Here is a 19,582-nt window from a genome sequence, read left to right on the forward strand (position 1 = left end):
GGTGTTCGAGATGATTGGACTGGATTTTTTTTTTTTTTTTTTTTTAGTATAACGTCAAAGTATAGGGTCTTAGGAAACCCAAGTGTCCTGTATTGCCAAAGTTGATTATTAATCAGAAATCCCTTTTAATATCTTTAAACTAGCAAATAATTTTTCTGGTTTATGTTTTAGGGCCAAACTGTGAAGTCTGTGAACCTGGTTTCTATGGTGATGCCACCACAGGCACCCCACTGGACTGCAATATATGTGAATGCCCCCTAGGAATAGTGTCAAACAGCTTTGCAACTGAATGTTCCCTGAATTCTGTCAATGACCTCATTTGCACTTGTAAAGAAGGATATGTTGGACAGAGGTGCAACAAGTGTGCTGATGGTTTCTATGGTGACCCTTCTGATCCTAGTGACTATTGTAAGAGGTGTGGTTGCAGTGGTAATATTGATTACAACGTCAATGGAAGTTGTGATTCCCGGACAGGAGAGTGTCTCAAATGTATCAATACTGCAACAGGAGACCAGTGTGACCGCTGTTTGAATGGTTACTATGGTGATGCAGTTGTTGCAAAGAACTGTGCAAGATGTGCTTGTAATGATTGTGGCACTGTAACTGCAGTTTGCAATCATACCACTGGGTCTTGCATGTGTAAACCCAATGTCATTGGGGAAAGCTGTGATGGCTGCAAGGTAATCAGTCAGTTAATTCCATGAAGTATGCCGGTGTAATCAGTAATTCACAGCTCTAGAGAAAGAGAAAAATTCTGGCTATTTTCTACTTAAATTTTAGCCCAATACCTGGAACTTTGACAGCTGTTTGGGGTGTGAAGATTGTAACTGTGCACCAGCATCACTATCAACATCATGCGATGTGAAAACAGGTCAGTGTGAATGTCCAGAGGGCGTGACGGGAAGGAGGTGTGACAGATGTAAGGCAGGGTACTTTGAATACACAAAGAATGGCTGTCGTGGTAAGTACCTCGGTCTCTATTCATTTTAGTTTTATTTTGGGTCAATTTCTCGTCTTGAGATGTTGGGTTACATTGCATAAGCTATGAATGTTTGGACTTCTGCATGTTTCAGTGTATTTACATGCTTATTGTTATCAAAATGAGGAGGTCAGAACTGCTGGAAGTACCAGTTCAGTTTATCTCCCTAAAAATATACCATGCTTCAGAGCATTTTTATAACTACTCTGTACTAGTAATTTAAGTTTTAGTTAAGGTCTGTGTCTGTCTATGTCTCTTATTCAAACAATGTGTTAAAATATTTTACTTCAGCATGCACCTGTGATAAGGGAGAAGACAACTTGTTCGGCTTTTGCGATGTGAATACTGGTCAGTGTTGTAAGCCAGGAGGGAACTGTACCATTTGTCCTGTGAATTACATCCTAACTTCAGAGGGCTGTCAATATTGTGGTGAATGTGTTGGACGTCTCCTGAAAACAGCCACTGAACTGGACCGTAATCTTTCCTTGGCTCTCAAGGCTGTAAAACAGGGAACAGCTGGAATTATTGCTGAAGGACGATTTTCAGACCTAAATGAAACTTTGCAAAGGTACTTGAAAAGCAAGCTTTGTTTTTTCTGATGTAAAAGATGATTACAAACTGGCAGAAATTTTCCTTTGCCTTTCTTTTGGCTCTGGCTTATAGTGATATAGCTAAGGTTTATTTTTCAATTATGAAGATGGTAAAAACATCATCAAATAAATATTGATTCAAAAAACACATACTATCACAAACAGTCGTGCAGGAAGAATTGCTGCCTTCTTATAAGCAATGCTGAACCTTTGAACCTGAGAATTATTGGTATAAAGAGTCAATTTTCCAAAACTGCAAAGTACATGTAGGCTATTCCTGAGAGCTGCAATACCCTTTGAGTACAGTGTTGGGTCACTACTAACATATGATTACTCACTATCAGGTTAATTCCACCAACTAATGAATATAATTCAACTATGGAAGAACTGTCCAAGGTAGTTGGAATGTCATTGGTAAATGGTAAGAATCATCATACTCAGTGTAATTGTAAATTCCTGTTTAAATAAACCTTAAAAAAGAGAAGTTAAATCTTCAGAGACTATTATTTCTCAAGTCCAGTCAATGCCAAACCTTAATTAGACAATTGTATCACCCATCTGATATGTTGGAAACTGTTGGAAAGTCAAATATGTTATCATCACACAGATCAATACTAATTATGGTAATTTGCACCTTCAGATTTCATGTCGTTTTCTCATCAGAGTAATACACAAGCTATTAGCTATTAGTTAATCTTTGGCTCACCAGGGACATTTTTGAGCTAAGGTTTTTCAATCGTGATAGAAATCAGAGAGCCATTACAACTCTGAAAAGTGATGAAGTGCCTCCAAACACATGGAACCATGTTGCTGCTACACATGATTATGACAGTGGTAAAGCAAGGCTTTGGGTTAATGAAAAGTTGCAGGATGAAGCCGATATTGGTGTAATTGAGCTTGCCACTGAAAGTGAATTTGTGTTGATGGGTAGTGTGGAAGGACTACCCTTCTATTTTAAAGGCCGAGTTGCTTGTCTTCAGATTTATGATGAAGCACTCACTAAGAAACAGTTATCTTTTGCAAAACATGCTTGTGACCCAGGTAATCAACAATAATTCTGCACATCTAATATTATTATCTTGATCATCATACAGTTAACATTTACACATAGATAATTTGTTAACTTTTAGCATCCTTACATTGGTGTTCATGTTCTCTGTGCTGCCCATGTGCTGCCCTCTTTACATTTCCTGTGGTACTTAAAAGAAGTATTTGTTAACAATCAGGAGCTTCTTAAAATAATGATCATTTCCTTTATTCTCATGACCTTTATGTTTAAGTCAAGGTTGATGTTATAAGGAGAAATTAGAAGCCTGCCATTTTTTCTGGAGTTAAAGGGTTAATCAGTTATAACACATTGATATCACTACGTTACACTCATTTTACCTTGGGATATTTACTGTCTAATGAATATTTTCAGTGAAAAAAGTTGTGTTTCTGATACAGGCTTTTGTAAATTCCATGAGTTCAATTTTACCATTACTTCATTCTCTTTTTCAATAACTGCCCCCTTCCCCCTCTTTCTATGAGATATATGCATATGTTATTGTACGTCCGCCATCAATCTAATAGCTTATAGCTGCTGCAACACGTTAATGTTTGAGCGAGCATCCACAATATTTCTAGTTGGTAGCAAACCAGCTTCCCCAACCCTCTTCTGCCCTCAAATTTTATTCCTGTTATTGTTTGCAAAGTGGTCTTCTAAGAGGTTTACAAGAGGTAGTAATACTTGTTGATTCTGTGGGCTAACTATTTGATCCCAGCAGCTGCAAACACAAGCTCTGGAGATGTTGATGAGGATAACAATCTCATTAAGAGGACAGACAGTAGTGAAGAAACAGTAAACAATGTAACAACAATGGTAATGATGATAACAGACCAAGCAAAAAGGGCTTTGGAAACTTCCATGTCTACAAAGGAAGAAGCTCTTGAATTAGGAGAAGAAATTCGTAAGGCCCTTAATCGAACTTATGGTAAGTAGCCTTTTAGTTCTTGTTAGTTAAGAACATTTTGTTGCCTTTAGGATGTATGACTTGCAAATTGCAATTTAGAAGTTGAATAAAAAAAAAAAGGGAAAAATCTGGAAACTTTTCAACCTATTACCCTATTTCTTAATATTTTGTATTTACTATTATTCCAAATAATTTTTTACCATTTCAGACATCATAGTTATGGCAGAGAAAATAGCTAAAAGCTTAAAGAATGAAAAGGCAAACCAAACTTTGTTGTTAGAAAAAGCTGAAGAAATCTTAAAGGAACTATTGGAAAGAGACTTTGAATCTGCAAATAATACAATGGTTGAAGAGCGTGAACTGGTGATGGCTACTATCAAAAGAGCAAAAGAATATTTGAATGACACAACAAGTTTATTAAGCAAAGTTATGGATGTGAACAAAACTCTGGATGAACTCTTTGGTAAATTTAGTTCAATTGTGGATGAGTCCAACAGAGTTTTGGAAAATGTCAGCTATGCTTTGGGTTTAAACAATATCAGCAAGACTTATGACTCACAGGTAATTACAAAATTTCAGTGATAATGCTGCATTTTATGTCATCATATGTCATCATTTACTGTGTGTACTATGATAAATCAATTTCACTGTGCAGCCTGCTAAATTGACTAATGATAAGAAGTAATTTTTAGTGTTTTTTTGCTTTAATCAACCCAATGTCATTCATAGCACTCTATACTTCAAGAGGTATAAATAATGTAGATGTAAGTCAAGATCTTGTTGTTGTTCTTTTCTTTGTGTTTGTATGTTTGTTTTTCAAAGGATCCTTTGAATTTTCTCACCTTGTATTTTCCAGTTGATATGAAAAGTCAGTGATAGTATGATTGACTTGTTAGCACTGAAAGAAATAGTCAGAGTACTTATTCCATGTTTACATTTCTTACTTAAACAAGGGGGGGGGAGTGGGAGAGTGTCAGATGCTTTCAAGAATTCTTTGAACCTCTTAAGTGTTTAGGTGGGTTAAAATGGGAAAAGTCCTCAGTTGCTAATAAAAATATGTCTTAAATTGATTTATGAAACAAACACATCTCAACTGTGTTTGTATGTTTTTTTTTTGACCTGTATCAGTATGTATAGTATATCATTTTTATAGTACATAATTTTTCATATGATATAATTTTTTATAGTATATCATTTTTTTATTCATATCACTAAACATCAGGACCTGGTTTAAAATTTTTATTTCATGTATTATAATAATGTTATAAGAAGTAGTTTTTTATGTTGTTCCTTAGACACCCATGAAAGAAGCAGTGGGTTTAAAGAAAGAGGTTGACACTGCCTTGAATAACCTGGAAGGTGTGATACAGACTGCTAAGGATAAAGTACAAAATTCCAGTACTTACCTACAGGTACAACTAGGAGCATTTTTTCTTGAATATTCTGTAGAGGGATCATGTCAATCATAACACCAGCCTAATAATAGCACCTTCAAAAATTTGTGGAACTGCATTTTTTTTTAATCCTGCATTTGCTTTATCATGTTGTTCCCTAAGGCTGCTTCCTTTTTAACAACAGTATCCAGCATGGAACCATAACTTTTTCTCACTCTTCAGATATTTTTCACATCTGTGTGGATGCAGCACATGCTAAGTCCTTTTTCAGTGTGTTGCAATATTCTACTGGACAAACTCTAGTGGGAATTAAGAACCACAAATCTTTGTTTTTCGTTAGTTATAACCTTTGTTTAACTCAGGACTTACTGTGTGTTTTTTGTGGGAGAACAGTTTGTAAAAAACTTTTTTCGGATAAGTCTCAGTTCCCTTGGAGCTAACAGATACAATTTTGAAAAATGCTCAAAAGCTATTCACAAGAAAAGTAAATGTGAAGGGTATTGGAGACTTGAGTAGCTTTATTGCAGTCGATTCTACCTGTGTTTGCAAACAGTCGAGCTTTACTTGTTGGGGCAGGTTACTTTACACACTGAATATAGTGTTGTTTCACTTTTTAGCCTCTTGCTATTTCACATTTTCATTTCTTAACCCCTAAGATTCCCCCTCAAGCTGCTACACATTTCCTTTTAAATTAGGTTGGGGAATTAGGTCTAAGATCAAGATAACTTCAACCTGATAAGTTTGAGTATTCTCATTACCTGTTTGCAGTATAATGCAAGGTTAGAGTCGAGTTAAGGATGCTGGGATATGTCATTGCACGTCATTCTCTATCCCATCTTATTATTCATCTTTTTCAGGACTTTAATGAAAGTTTTCCTCGCCTTGATGATCTTATTGAAAAGGTAGATGAAAAGATGGCCAGTCTTTCTCAAATCCTGGATGATTTAAATCCTTTAGTTGATATGGCTCGGAATCATTCGGAAGAACTGCGTAAGCAGGCTGATGACCTAGAAAAGCTGCTGACAGACATTGAGTTTGCGCGCAAAGCTTACAATGCGTCAGAAAGATATTCCAACATTGCTAAAGCATTAAAGGAAGCATTAGCCATTGCCCAAGAAGCTGAGAAAATTGCCATGAAAGCCAAAAATGAGGTATGCTCTATGTTTTATATTTAAAATGGCAGTTCTTAATGGACTGTAAATTCACAAATATCAAACGTTGTACAAAAAAACTACTAGTGAGAGAACTGGCAGAATGGCTCACACTAGATTTCTTTACTCTTTTTTTTTTTTCATTTTTTTTTTTTGGGGGGGGGGCCGAGGAGGAGGAGTGTAGGGGTTGGGGGTGTCACCCACGTCTCCTCTTATGTCTCCTGTTAGTTGATTTTATTGTTCAAGTGACTCTTGTTTTTAAGTTGCTATGTGCTCAATGAAACAAGAGTTTTCCTCATGAAGTGGTTTTGTTTGAGCCTTTGTTTCTGTACGCTGTAACCGGTGAGTATTTTACATTTGACTTTGAGAAGAAAATGAAGCAAAGTTGTTCGGAGACTTGTGAAAATGTTCCATGGGTCAGGTAATATTTTTTGTGGGCTTGGAGAACTGAACAGAAGTAGTAGTTATACAGAGGTAGAGAATAAAGGTGTGAATGGCTTAATATTTGTGTTTTGAGGAGATTAGAGACCAATCAGAGAGAGTATAAAGGAAGGACTGTAGAGAATTGACTGCCAATGAATGGGGGGGGGGAAGGGGTAACAAGTTATCACAGAGACTTAGGGGGGATCCGGGGAATTATTTTGTGACAGAAACCAAATAACCCAACCCCCCCTTAATGCGATCAACAGTAACTGTCCCCCCTTAATATCATCTTCTTTAGTGGTCAGTGGTGATTCATGTTTTAGTTGATGTGTACTGAAAAGCGACTCAAATTTTGTCCTTTTTCTTTTTTAGTCCCAATCTCTCAGCAACAGCGCAGTGAAATCACTGAATGTGAGTGAAGTGTTAAATGAGACTGTGTCAAGCACTGAGGATAAAGTGGACAATGAACTGTTAGACCTACTGAATGATGTCAAGACTAGGCTGGCACTTATCAAAGCTAAAATCAGAAATGTCTCCATGGATCTCCTTGATGTAGACTCAAATTTTCCTAAATTACAGGAACTGACAGATCTCATGGGTAAGTTTTGATAGTTTTGGTTTTTCCACTGAAATAGAGTAACTGAATACCATTTGTTCTGTTGCATGTTTTTTTTTTAAGATCAGAGAATTATTATTTGCTTTTAACTCCCAAGATTGTTAATTCTCCCTTCTAGCTGCTATACATTCCTTGGAAAATAGTTATGGGAATTTGGTGTTAGATCAAGATAACAACTTCTGCTTGAAAAGTTTGAATATTCTCAATACCTGTTTGCTGGACAATGTATGTACATTAACGGGGGAAGTTAGAGGTTAATCTCTTATGGGGTGAAAGGGATAACACGCTGTTTGTTACGCAAATAGTAAAAGAAGAATATTTTATGACTCAGATGGGAAAGGTCGTGAACTTGGGGAGAATGCAACAGATTCAAAAACCAGAGCAGACGATGCAAGGAAGAAAGCTGAAGACATTAAGGTGCTGTGTTGGAAATTTGGTTTCGATAAAACGTCTATTGTGCTAGTGTAAACAAAAAGTTTGATTTTAAAACGTTGTCACAAAGTCGAAAGTGAGTGTAAAGCTGTTTTAATGAAGTCTTATGTTTGCATTCATAAAACTATGATGTGTTGCAAGCTTTGAAACTTTCTGAATTTTGTTACCAATAAGATAATCATTTTCGCGCTTGAAAGTCTTTGTTTAATGTTAATACAATAAACTATCGTCTTGACTCCTTGACCTTCTCATCGTGCTAACTGTAGCAATTAAACAAAACAACATTGCCTTTGCCTCCTAGGATCAGCTGAGTGACCTATCTGGGCTAAGGGACTCTATTGTCGCGACAAACAGCAACATAACAGAAGCTGAAAAACAAGTGATGAATGGTTTAAATATGTCTTTGGAAATTAGAGAAAAAGTGCAGATTCAGGAAAAACGACACCAGCAGATTCTTAACGAGTTGGACTCTGAGGTGTCGCGACGTTTAATGGACATCAAAAATATGATGATTAAGGCAAATAATCTGCTCAAGTTCACCACACCTGTTATGAAGTTTGATGGGGAGGCTACAAGTTCACCAATACTACCTCCTGCTATTAAGCAGGAAGTTAGAGCTATGAACATCTTGATGTATTTGAACCCTGATAAGCCCGATGGCTTGGTAATGTTCCTGGGAGATGCAGAAGGCACCAGCACTCGTCGCCAAAAACGTCAGTCTCAGGAATCTGACTGCAAGACGGATTACATAGCTGTGCAGTTGAAGGAAAGGAAACCACAGTTGAAAATATGCACAGCAGTTAAGGGACTTGTGGAGATTGGGGTGAAAGATAACGATTTTGAGATGGAGACTACCGGCAATGTCTGGTATAAGCTTGAAGTTGACATGTAAGTTTCAGTGTTTTAATACTGTGTGATTTGTAATAATATGCTGATCATGGCTGTTTAAAGAGTGAGATGGAGAACGGAAACAGTAACATCTTTTTAAACCTACAACAGTTTGTTAAGGTGAATTTGAATGATCAGGAACAAGGTTATTCGCCATTATAAACTGAACAAAAAGTAGTTTTGAAATAAAACAAAAGAGTTTGTGTATGCGGAAATCTTAACGTTTTGGGCACAACTCAGAGACATTGTAGCCTGAGCCGTGAGGCGAGGGTTAACATGACTCTTAGAAGGGCCTAAAACATATTTATACCCAAGAACACTCTACTATTATTATTAACTTGGAGGGCATCGAGAAACAAAATACTGAAAAAAAGGAAAACAAAACAGCCTGAACAATCACGCGATTGTCCACTGTAGCCTCCACAAACGCACCACAATGCTCGACGAAATGATAACAGTAAAAACTGAATAAGTGCTGAGAAGATTTCAAGAAACCTTGGACTTACTCAAAGAGGTCATTGTATTAAGCTGTCATTGTTAATAGGTTCCACAAGTTTTTGTTGCTACTACCTCCCATATTACAGTAAATGGTTAGAACCCGGGCGTAACACGTAATAACGTAGTTTGATCGTCCGTACGAGTGTAGTCCTAAGAAGAACTGTCGTCGGTAGTGGTGACTGACGTTTCGACGTTTCCTGAGCGGAGGTCACCATCAGAGTCTGATAGAACAGGGTACTCATAGATATGTGGGATGCAGCACGTTTTCTGTTTTGCATGTGAGACATGAGGGTTTATTTATCTCCTTATTATAATGGATTGGTTTTTCTGTTTTGATTCACAGGGCCGGGGATTGGGCAAATCTTACAATTAAGTACTTTGTTAATAAAAAAGAGGAGATTGTAAGAGGGCGGAGGTCATTAAAACTGGATAATCCCAAAATAGTATTCAACGAGGACAGTGATTTGATTGTTGGTGGTGTTCCTTTGAATATGAAACTGCCACCTAAAGTTGAAGCGGTTAATTATACAGGATGTATTGATGGCCTGGAAATGAATTATCATTTTGTAGGATCATGGAACACCGAGGTATGTCTTTCACTGCAGATGAAATTGAGTTATCTGCTTCTTAACTTAACTTATATTAAGAGCAGTGTCTAAATCTCGGTGATCCAATCAAAACAAAGGTGTACATTATCATTAGCCAATGAGAGCTCAGAGTGAAACCAAGCGCGGGAAAACGTGAATGACCAAGTTGCAATTGTTTTTACTTTTCCATCTGATTTGTTGAAAGGATGGCTCGAATTTTCTGGTCCATTTACAGAGCAAAGTTAAGTGAAACTAAAGCAATTGTGGATTACCTGCGACACTCATTTGAAAATTTCTCAGATACGGTATTGAAGGTCCGTTATTTTAAATTTTGGTTCTTGTAGGCTGTGTGTGTTGTTGGGATTTGGGTCAACTTGATGAATTGTTGGACATGTCATTTTGGCGAACTAAGTCGGCGATCTCAGTCAGGAAACATTCGCCTTTCATCCTTAAGTAAATTACATTTAAACTTACAGTAATATTTGCGCACTCTTTATGATATATTTCCTTTTATTTTAATTCCTTGTAGATTCTTGAGAAACCTTCGAAAAATGAAGTGTGTCCCTCGCGTAAGGGTGCCACAGAATTTGCTGTGGATGAAGAAAACGCACCCAGAACTTTCTTTGGTACTGGTTATGTCAAGTCTGGACCGTATCAAGAGGATGATCCTATGGGAACTTTCGATCTAAAATTTAGAACAACTTCCTCAAATGGAATCTTGGTTATTGCCATTGATGATGATGATGCATCTCTTTTCCAGGCCCTTGAGTTAATTAATGGGCGCGTTGTTTTCTCTTACAATATGGGTCATGGATACAGAAAGCTGGCTTCCGCAAAGTTGTATGACAATGGAGTGGAGGTCACCATTGAAAAGAGGGATGTTGATAGAAGAGGTTTCAGTTTTTCATTAAGAATTACACCCGAAGACGGCAAGACTGAGGAGCTTGCCGTCGGTAAATCGTTTTACAAGGATCGACGCCCCAGGTTTGTGAATGCTGACTTCGTATACTGGGGAGGCATGGAGAACAGAACTGCCATTCCTGTGAACGTGTAAGTACTTTGAGTAGTATTAAATTATACATACTAGCTGCTGGATAGTTTTTTTCTTGTGCTATAAGTAAATATATAAATCCTGCACCATTTTTAGACTCTTCTCGGAGGTATGTTGGTTTTGTTGAAATTTTTTCAGTTTCACGGGTGAATTGTCAAAATTTGGACACCTGAAGATGGTAGGGGGAAAGGAAGGGGGCCTGGGGCAGAAAACAGTGGCGCTTGAGATGGTCGGCTTTAGCATAACAGTTTGCCACGGTGCTCCTGATTATTTTCTCGGGCTCCCAGATTAAAGTGATGCTTGCAGCCATTTACACTTAAAAAATGAAAATGGATCAAGTTCTGGACCTTATTCAGGGAGGGTACTCGGGTCAATTTTTGCTGGGTATGTGCCGTGACCCCAAAGAACCCCTGCCTCATTGTAATCTATTCTATGACCAATAATAGACCCTTCCCACCCCACCTCCCAGAAACAGTGTCAGTTTTTGTTGAATTGATGTAGACAGGGGAGCTGTACTCCCTCAGACCCTGAACTTGGTGGTTTGTGAAATCATTTACTTTCTTTATCATCCAGGACCAAAAGCTTTTTTAAAGGTTGTCTGTCTGATATGAAGTTATCCAACGGTGAAATCAAAGTTCAGCCCAGCCCAGGATACATTTTTGGGTGTAAAGTCAAGGTATGTTATTTCAAGAATCTCCCCAAAATGAAATGAATACTGTTTGAAGTGAATTACATGATTGTCCTTTCGCCATTTAGTATTTGGCTTACGCACCACCAGGAATAAAAAAGCCAAAGCCAAAGATGTGTTAAAAAAAATTCTTCAAATGGAATTCTCATTTTGTGCTAAGGGTTTGCATCGTCTTTCTGTAATAAGAGAGAGCAATAAATCCTACTTATTTATGATATTGTAGAATACTCTTACGCTTTTCCTGATTTTCTGATCTGCAGCCAGCACATAATGTGACATTCCTTGGAGCAACGAGCTACCTTGCTATAGAACCATTTCTGGGTCAGGAAAGAAGAGGTTTTAATATTGGGTTGTCCTTCAGAGTTGACCACAAAACTAAAAATGGGCTTATTTTCCTGGAGACTCATGGTCAAGCAGTAAGTGATTCATTCCAACCTTCTGATTCCTCTTTAGTTTTCATTATCATGCAGTTTGAGTTCTTCAAAGCCACGTCAAAAACACAGCAAAATTTTTCCATCCAATTACTTTTTTTGGAGCAAGAGTTCTACACTTACTCATGCTCGTCGGTTAGTGACATGCTGAGAAATTCCAGTGATATTTCTTTAGCATTTTCAATGTTTTGGGGCATTTTATTGAGCTTACAAGCCAAGGCTTGCATCATGTTGGGCGTAGAAGTCAAAGACTTTGTTGGTTTAACTTTTTTTTGTTCAAAGTTGGGGCTCTAAATGGTCAGCATATAATCCGGATATTGGTCTGATCAATTTTCCCCTTTTTTCTTGCAAAAGTAGAAGGGTTTGGAAAAAGGAAACTTCTGAGTGTTGATTTGTTGTCAAAATAAGGTCAGTGGTCACAAAAAAAGAATAAAAAATCTCGAGGCTAATCTTATTGAATGTTTTCCTTTTTTTTTATCAATGTCTAATTGCAGTTGGATTTTATTGCCTTGGGCTTGATTGACGGAAAGCTGCGATTTTCAGCCAGCCCTGGAAACAAAGCTGTATCTGTAACGAGTAAAGCTGAATACAATGATGGAAAATGGCATTTTGTACTCGTTCGTCAGATTGGTATAGGGTAAGCAAAAAAGAAAAGACAAATTTTGCGGGAAATGATATTAAGTCTCATGTATTATGAATTTCGGCTCTTTTCGTGTTTGTAGGAAGTCTAACAAAAATGCAAAATTAAAAGGATCCTAATTTAATTATTATTATAAAATAATTCACATAGTACGCGCGCTCTGATTGGCCATAAAACCATTTTACATGAGCGTATGTAAACACGGTTTTCGTTCCTCTTTCATTTGTTATTGTATAAAAGAAATGTAAAATGGTTTCCGTGTCAACATAGCCCGATGTAAACTCTTGGGAGGTTGTGAGAACACTCGATAAGCTGGAAACCTCCCGCATGTTTACATCAGGCTATGTAAACACGGAAACCATTTTACATTTCTTCAATTGTTACCATTCAATTATTTGTTGAATGTCAATTACTCACCATATTCTTAAATCATGTTTCTCTTCTGAAAAAGGGTATTCGTAAATATGTGGGATACGGTGGGTATTTTTTTTTTATATGGGAATAAAAATCTTCTGCAATCTTCTAGCGTCATGTTAAAACCCCTATTTATGTTCAATGCTAGTAAAAATTGTGCAATGTCAGTAGCTGCATGCATTCTCATACTGGCTCCTTTGAGATACCTTCTCTTTTCAGAATAAGTTTTATATAGGTTATATAAGTTTTTTTGCTTTTGACAGCGTTGTTTTGTTTTGTTTTTCTCGTTATTATCAGGATTTCTCTGCGTGTGGACGATGAGGATCCAGAAGTAACAGAATTTGAAAACCAGATGCAGCAGTTGATTCAGACCACTAACGATATGTATCTGGGAGGAATCCCTGACGACTACATGGATACTGTTAGAAGTAGCGTTATTGACAATGTTATTCTCAATTCTCTGAAGGGCGGCTCCATCCGAGACTTGACTTTTGATCAAACGTGAGTTCGAATTGTACTTTATAGTTTGATGTTTTTGGTCGTAATTTTAGAAAGAATCGTCTGAATACTTCCTTCAATAACTCATATGCTCCACGCATTTTTCATTCAATGTTTTACCTTCTCGTACCGTTTGGAGAGATCAATCTGGTCATAGCCGTTGGTATGTTTAAATCCCTATGCAACCAGAGGCAGAGGGGAAGAGCACGCATTAGGTGAACATCTATCGGCCTGAATTCGCCGCCGTCATTTCCCCCCCTCCCCCCCCCCCCAATCCTTAAAGAAGAAGAAGAAGAAAACGAGAAAAAAAAGGGAAAATCGCTAGGTGTACCGGTTAGCCGAGTGAAGTCGGTTAATCAAAGTGAAAGCTCGCTGTAATTCACTGCAATGGTTAGCTCATCCGTGCTTACAACCAAGTCTTTTGGTGTAAACGAAGTGGCCATTACATTCAGTGAGCATTACACCCCTTTACATCTCCTCCCCCCCTTCCACCACACCTTGTCACAGCAAATGGAAGTGTGACTCTGTAGTCCGACTCTGTGTTAAATGCAACTATTTTTAACGACTGAGGACTGAGCGATACCAAATCACCCCCACAAAACATTCTGACCATCAAACTTTGCCTAAGCGAGCTTAACAACTACTTACTTGCGAGATGGTAATTTTTCCTCACCACTGCGGTTGATATTCCATTTGATTTGTTCGTTTACAGACTGTTTGACTTCGAAAAGTATAAGAAGAGAAGAAACATCATATTTGATAATGATGATTACTCAGAACCGTCGCCTAAGCTGGACAAAATTGAGAGTAAGAGACATCTTTCCTTCTGCTAAATTTGAAAGGAGTGTATTTGAAACAAAGAAAGCTACGTATTGAATGTGATGAAGATCATTTCTCTCTGTGAGGGTTAAAAATTTTGATTTTGTAGTTTCCTAATCGCACGAATTTTAAAATTTCGTGCGGTACCTTTTTTTTTTTCTTTTTAGAATTGCAAAATCATCGTGAGATAAGACTGTTTGATTTTAGTTGAGTGTGATATAATTCTTAGATTTGGAAATTGCAGTGTAAATATGTATGTTTCTTTGTGGATGTATTTACGTCGGAAAACCTCTACCCTGTTCCAGGCGTTCAGTTAGTCTGACGAGGTCCGATAGTTAACAGCGCGATAGTAGGGGAGGAGTGAAAAAAAATCAGGGAGTTTTGGCTCGGGTCGCGAAATGAAGGACCCGACCCAAACCTCTCTCGTTTTTGCTCCGCTGCTACTATCTCGCCGTTCACTATTTCGCTCCGCTTCACAAATTGAACGCCTGGAAAAGGCTTGAAAACCTGCGGGAAAAGTGGTTATTTTTTTCATATTGTTACACTGGTTTTGTGGTGGGTCGACTGTTCACTCTGTTTTGCGTCTCCCTCTTGATTCTTTACAGAACCACCAGATATTGGGGAAATGACAACAACAACCAGCCCTCCTCCGTCCACAACCACAGGTCCCCCAACAACAACAACATCAACACCAACAACAACAACAACAACAACACCACCACCACCTCAAGTGTGTCAAGTGCCAGAGAAACCAGCACAAGAGAATGGAACTGGAGTGTTAGGATTTGGTTATGATCTCAATAGTCATGCAATGTATACTGTGACTGGAAATAAAGTTCTCTCCAAGTTAATCAGTTCGACGTAAGTTGGAGCATCAGTCAATATACAAACAGTAGTTCTGGAAAGTGATGCTTATGCATTTTGTTGGTTTAATTGAGAACGATAGTCACGCAAGAAACGGATTGACCTAAATTTACAGTTCTTAAATATCGTAAAGTGATATGAAATCTCCAATTTCCATACGAGTCCTGTGGTCTTTTAAAACTGGGTGGAAGAGCGGGGAAAGGGAGGGAAGGGGGGGAAGGGGATTAAGAAACGTTGTGCGGGGTGTTCTTACCTTTTAAGTCTCTTCCGAATGGTAATGTATCTTTACATTCATTTTCAGGACTGATTTGAGCTTTGATTTCCGTGCTTCAAATCCGAACGGAATCATTTTATATACCGCAATCAATAACGACAAGCAAGCGGACTTTATTGTGTGCAATTTGCTAAATGGGAATGTGTCCTGTGGCTTTAGCGCCGGAGGGGGTATCCTGCGGCTCACCTCAGCTGATGCAGTTTACAGTGATGGCACTTGGCACACAGTCAGTTTCGTTTCTTGCTTAGATTTTTTTTGTCGTTTTTTTGTTTGATTTGGTTTTTTGGTTTGTTCTCAGTTGTTGTTTATATTATCGTTGTTTTCGTTATTTTTTGTATTTTTTTGTGTGTTCGATATTTTAATTTCTTTTAGAGTTCATGGAAATATACTTCCCAAACTCAATTGAGAAGTATTCTGTCACGTTAGGGAAGGTATGGTGGGTTTAACCGATTATTATAATTTTTAGGTACAACTCACGCGCGATGGGGTGGACGGCAAGCTTTTCGTGGATGGTACACTTGTTATGACTGGAGCCGCCGCTGGCTCTCCTAAGTTTATCAATGGACTCAAGGAGCTGTACCTAGGAGGCACTCCACAGGGTTTTGATGCAAAGCGAGTCACGGTCAGCGGTGTTCCAGTATAGATAACTGTTTGTATAATACGTCATCAGCACCTAGTAAGGGTACAAGGTTATTTGCGGGGGAGAGAGGGAGGGAGGGAGGGGGAAGTTAGTTATACCTTAAGTTTTGATAAGTGAATGTTCAAACGTTGTCTCACGATTTTGAGATGTTTCGGTTTTTTTAGACGAAAATCTGCGTTCTGTTGGTTCTTGGGTGGTGTTCTGGACCAATCTTTTCTGTACTGTGTGGGTTCTCTCCTCTACGATTATTATTTTGGTTTAATTGAATGTTTACCTCTCTGTTGCCGTATCCTGCATTGTTTCAGGAGATCATGAAGATCCTCTTTATTGAACAATTCATCCTGTAAGAGATAAACTCTCACTAACCCTAAGCAAAACCCTTGTAATAGACTTGTTTTGCTTGTTGTCGTAAATACTCGCCAGTTAGCATCAATTACTCATTCACTGTTTTGATTCTTTTCAGGTTGATGCACGTGCAAGTTTCCCAGGATGCATCAGGAACGTTAAAGTCAATAATGACGATATTGGTGAACCTTCAAGTCTAATCAAGGTTCAAGATTGTTACATAGACAGTCCTACTTCAGGAGTCAGCTTTGACATGGGTGGTGGATACCTGCAAGTTGGTGAGTTTGTACTGTAAGATAACGTACATCCTAGCTGGAACTTCCTCAGAGAAATTGGTCAAATTACCCAATGGTGTGCCTCTGAGATTTTCTTAAAATGCTTCCTATGGGTCTCCTCGTGCCCACTCGTCCCAAAAATGCTGTAAGCACCTGGATCTGAAAAAGATTAAATCTCTCAGGTTGGTAGTTACTAATCAATTTATTTTTATTATGTTTATTTTGCAGACAAAACTTACACTGTGGGAATGGATGAAGTGATCTCCATGGAAATAAAACCAACGTCTCACACGGGTCTTCTGTTATCATCTTCAAATTCCAAGGGAGACTACATTGTGTTAGAGATTATTCGCGGAAACGTACGTATTCCCAATAGCGCATGCTCAATGCTCATTTATCAGAACAGTGTTAGGTCATGAAAATGGTAGGGATCGTTCAGCATCGTTAGTTCATTTGAATCGTCTTCCCCCCACTTCTTATCATTCAGACCAGCAAACTGAAAGAGTTCTTTATTATTTGTTGCGAAAGGTGATCTTCCGGGCAGAAAATGGCGGGGGGCAGCTGGTGGTGGAGAATACTGCCGAGGATCCTCTTCGACTTTGTGACGGACAGTGGCACAAGATTAGGGCCTGGAAAGAAGGGAATTTGGTGAAACTTCAAGTTGACGAAGGAACAATACTGGAAGGTGAAAGAAAAGGATCTCAAACCCACGCAAATATCTACGACCCTCTGTATGTCGGAGGTCTCCCAGGTAGGTACATGGTGCATGCGTAGTTAGCCTCTTGTCTGTGATTCAGTTTCCTCGTTGATGACTATGTGTGGTGTTCAGTGATTTTGTCTCCTCGCCATGAAGGAATCAATCTTAGAAAAACCGTGTCTTCATACTCTTGCATTTTACACGACCTCGAAGATGGAGTAATCGTGAAGGAAACGTGCTGAAACGTCTGTTTTCAAACATTGCTACGACGGTTTATGTTCCTTTATCAACTCCTTATCAATAATCAACACAGTATCTTAAGAAATAGACACTAATGAATAACTTACCCCAGTCGCATGGCTTAAAATGTAAGAGGTCAATCTCAGCAAAGCTTACATAACTCTTTGTTCCCCTTGGTCAGCGTTTCTATTTACCCTCCAAAGAATAAGTTAAAATATATTTTATATATTTTATAATTCGTAACAGCGCTCTCTTGTATTTCTTCAAATCAACATTCGTGATCCTGTTATTATACGATTTGCCTGCCGATGAAGCGCAAGTAAAAGTTAACAACCTTTTTTGTTTGTTCAAGTGATGTGGTGTCTCTTAATTCCTCTCTGACCCAATATATTGAATGTTTTGTCCTGCAGCGGGTGTAGAGGCTAAAGGTGTGACGGCTACCGAGAGGTACACGGGTTGCATACGTAACTTGGAGTCTAAAGATAGAAATTCAGCAAAGTCTCTGAAGCTTGCCAATCCTATGGAATTAGGTGGAAATGTTTACCTTGGAGGCTGTCCTTACAACTAATGAACTATTTCCTTCACTATCTCCCATTTGTCTATTCAATTAGTTTGTGGTTTAAAGGCAAAAGTCTCATAGGTTTTGTTGATGTTTTAAACCCAATTTTTTAGAATTTTTTCACTTTCCTATCACGAAGTAGTTTAAAAAACTATGCTAGTCTAGCGAGATGTGTTTCTTAGATACTGGCGTAAAAAGATTAAGAATTCATTTGAATTCCTAACACAGCATTTTATCTTGATAACATGTTACTTTCATGTTGGGAATAAAAAATCTTACTTCAGTTTTTGCAATACCATATGGCGATAAACATTTGAAGTTGCTATTCCTCCTCTGTTATTCACCAGTACACATAGAGTTCTTCCACCCTGAGGACACATGCTCCTCACGAGCATCGATAAACTATTTCCTTGCAATATTAAAAGGGGGAATTTTTGGACCCACAAAAGAGCTGCGACTTAATAACTTACTCACATTAGACATCTACCACAAGCTAATTCAATTTTTAAAACTCATTGACAAAATTGTATTGTTTCGATATTCAGACGAGATTTTCTCAGCCTACACAAGAGCTGTAACTGACATTTGCACATAGAACAGAGCTAATCACGCTCTTGCTAACTCGCTATAACTTGTCGCAGAATCCCCCCTTTTCGCGGAGTTATAAACGAATGAATATTACACCAAGTGTTCAAGCTCATTAACGAAATTCTATTGTTTCAATATTCAGAGGGGAATTTCTTGGCTCACATATAAGCTATAACTTTGATACTTCCACACTTAACAGAGATAACCACGCTCTTTCTAACGCATACGAAAGTGTCCCAGAATTATTTATATTTACGAAGATATAGACGCATGAATATTGAAACAATAGAAATTCTTCAATGAGCCTTTGGTAAGTTGTTGGAACCACGAGCAAAACCGAGTGTTCAAGCTCATTAACGAAATTCTATTGTTTCAATATTCAGAGGGGAATTTCTCGGCTCACACAAAAGCTGTAACTTTGATACTTGCACACATAACAGAGATAATCACGCTCTTTCTAACGCATATGAAATTATCCCAGAATTAATTATTTTTACGAAGATACAGACGCATGAATATTGAAACAATAGAAATTCGTTAATGAGCCTTTGGCAACTTGTTGGAACCACGAGCAAAACGGAGTTTTCAAGCTCATTAACAAAAGACATTGTTTTAATATTCAGAGGGGATTTTCTCGGAGCACACATAAGCTGTAACTTTGATACTTGCACACATGACAGAGCTAATCACGCTCTTCCTAGCACGCTATAAATTATCGCAGAATTCTCCCTTTTCGCGGAGTTATAAACGCGTGAAGATTAAGACAATAGAAATTCGTTAAAGAGCGTAAGCGTTAAAGAGCGTAAGTTGTATGAACCACGAGCAAAACCGAGTGTTCAAGCTCATTAATGAAATTCTATTGTTTCAATATTCAGAGGGGAATTTCTTGGCTCACACAGAAGCTGTTACTTTGATACTTCCACACAACAGAGAAAATCACGCACTTTCTAACGCATATGAAATTGTCCCAGAATTAATTATTTTTACGGAGATACCGACATATGAATATTAAAACAATAGAAATTCGTCAATGAGCCTTTGGTAAGTTG

At 38.1% G+C, this 19,582-nt stretch overlaps 1 protein-coding gene across 3 annotated transcripts in view; it reads left to right on the forward strand.

Moving 5' to 3' along the window:
• The window catches only part of LOC113665162 (laminin subunit alpha), a 41,614-nt gene extending 23,386 nt beyond the window's left edge, over nucleotides 1–18,228 (forward strand). The window contains exons 28-52 of one of the 3 annotated variants that reach the window (XM_027180820.2): nucleotides 172–680; nucleotides 781–961; nucleotides 1,271–1,547; nucleotides 1,914–1,990; nucleotides 3,333–3,542; nucleotides 3,730–4,082; nucleotides 4,817–4,933; nucleotides 5,773–6,066; nucleotides 6,862–7,087; nucleotides 7,437–7,522; nucleotides 7,839–8,425; nucleotides 9,267–9,510; nucleotides 10,040–10,560; nucleotides 11,135–11,237; nucleotides 11,510–11,665; nucleotides 12,175–12,317; nucleotides 13,032–13,235; nucleotides 13,945–14,039; nucleotides 14,657–14,912; nucleotides 15,217–15,415; nucleotides 15,656–15,811; nucleotides 16,293–16,452; nucleotides 16,678–16,808; nucleotides 16,978–17,200; nucleotides 17,797–18,228. In XM_027180820.2, the coding sequence (XP_027036621.2) occupies nucleotides 172–680; nucleotides 781–961; nucleotides 1,271–1,547; nucleotides 1,914–1,990; nucleotides 3,333–3,542; nucleotides 3,730–4,082; nucleotides 4,817–4,933; nucleotides 5,773–6,066; nucleotides 6,862–7,087; nucleotides 7,437–7,522; nucleotides 7,839–8,425; nucleotides 9,267–9,510; nucleotides 10,040–10,560; nucleotides 11,135–11,237; nucleotides 11,510–11,665; nucleotides 12,175–12,317; nucleotides 13,032–13,235; nucleotides 13,945–14,039; nucleotides 14,657–14,912; nucleotides 15,217–15,415; nucleotides 15,656–15,811; nucleotides 16,293–16,452; nucleotides 16,678–16,808; nucleotides 16,978–17,200; nucleotides 17,797–17,954 (5,666 nt within the window). In that variant the 3' untranslated portion in view covers nucleotides 17,955–18,228. The remainder of the gene's footprint in view (nucleotides 1–171; nucleotides 681–780; nucleotides 962–1,270; nucleotides 1,548–1,913; nucleotides 1,991–3,332; nucleotides 3,543–3,729; nucleotides 4,083–4,816; nucleotides 4,934–5,772; nucleotides 6,067–6,861; nucleotides 7,088–7,436; nucleotides 7,523–7,838; nucleotides 8,426–9,266; nucleotides 9,511–10,039; nucleotides 10,561–11,134; nucleotides 11,238–11,509; nucleotides 11,666–12,174; nucleotides 12,318–13,031; nucleotides 13,236–13,944; nucleotides 14,040–14,656; nucleotides 14,913–15,216; nucleotides 15,416–15,655; nucleotides 15,812–16,292; nucleotides 16,453–16,677; nucleotides 16,809–16,977; nucleotides 17,201–17,796) is intronic. The other 2 variants (XM_089190501.1, XM_089190500.1) reach the window with 2 other exon arrangements.
• Nucleotides 18,229–19,582: the final 1,354 nt, after the last annotated feature.

This window comes from Pocillopora damicornis, chromosome 12 (genome assembly GCF_964200805.1).
Source record: "Pocillopora damicornis chromosome 12, jaPocDami1.2, whole genome shotgun sequence".
Lineage (NCBI taxonomy): Eukaryota > Metazoa > Cnidaria > Anthozoa > Scleractinia > Pocilloporidae > Pocillopora > Pocillopora damicornis.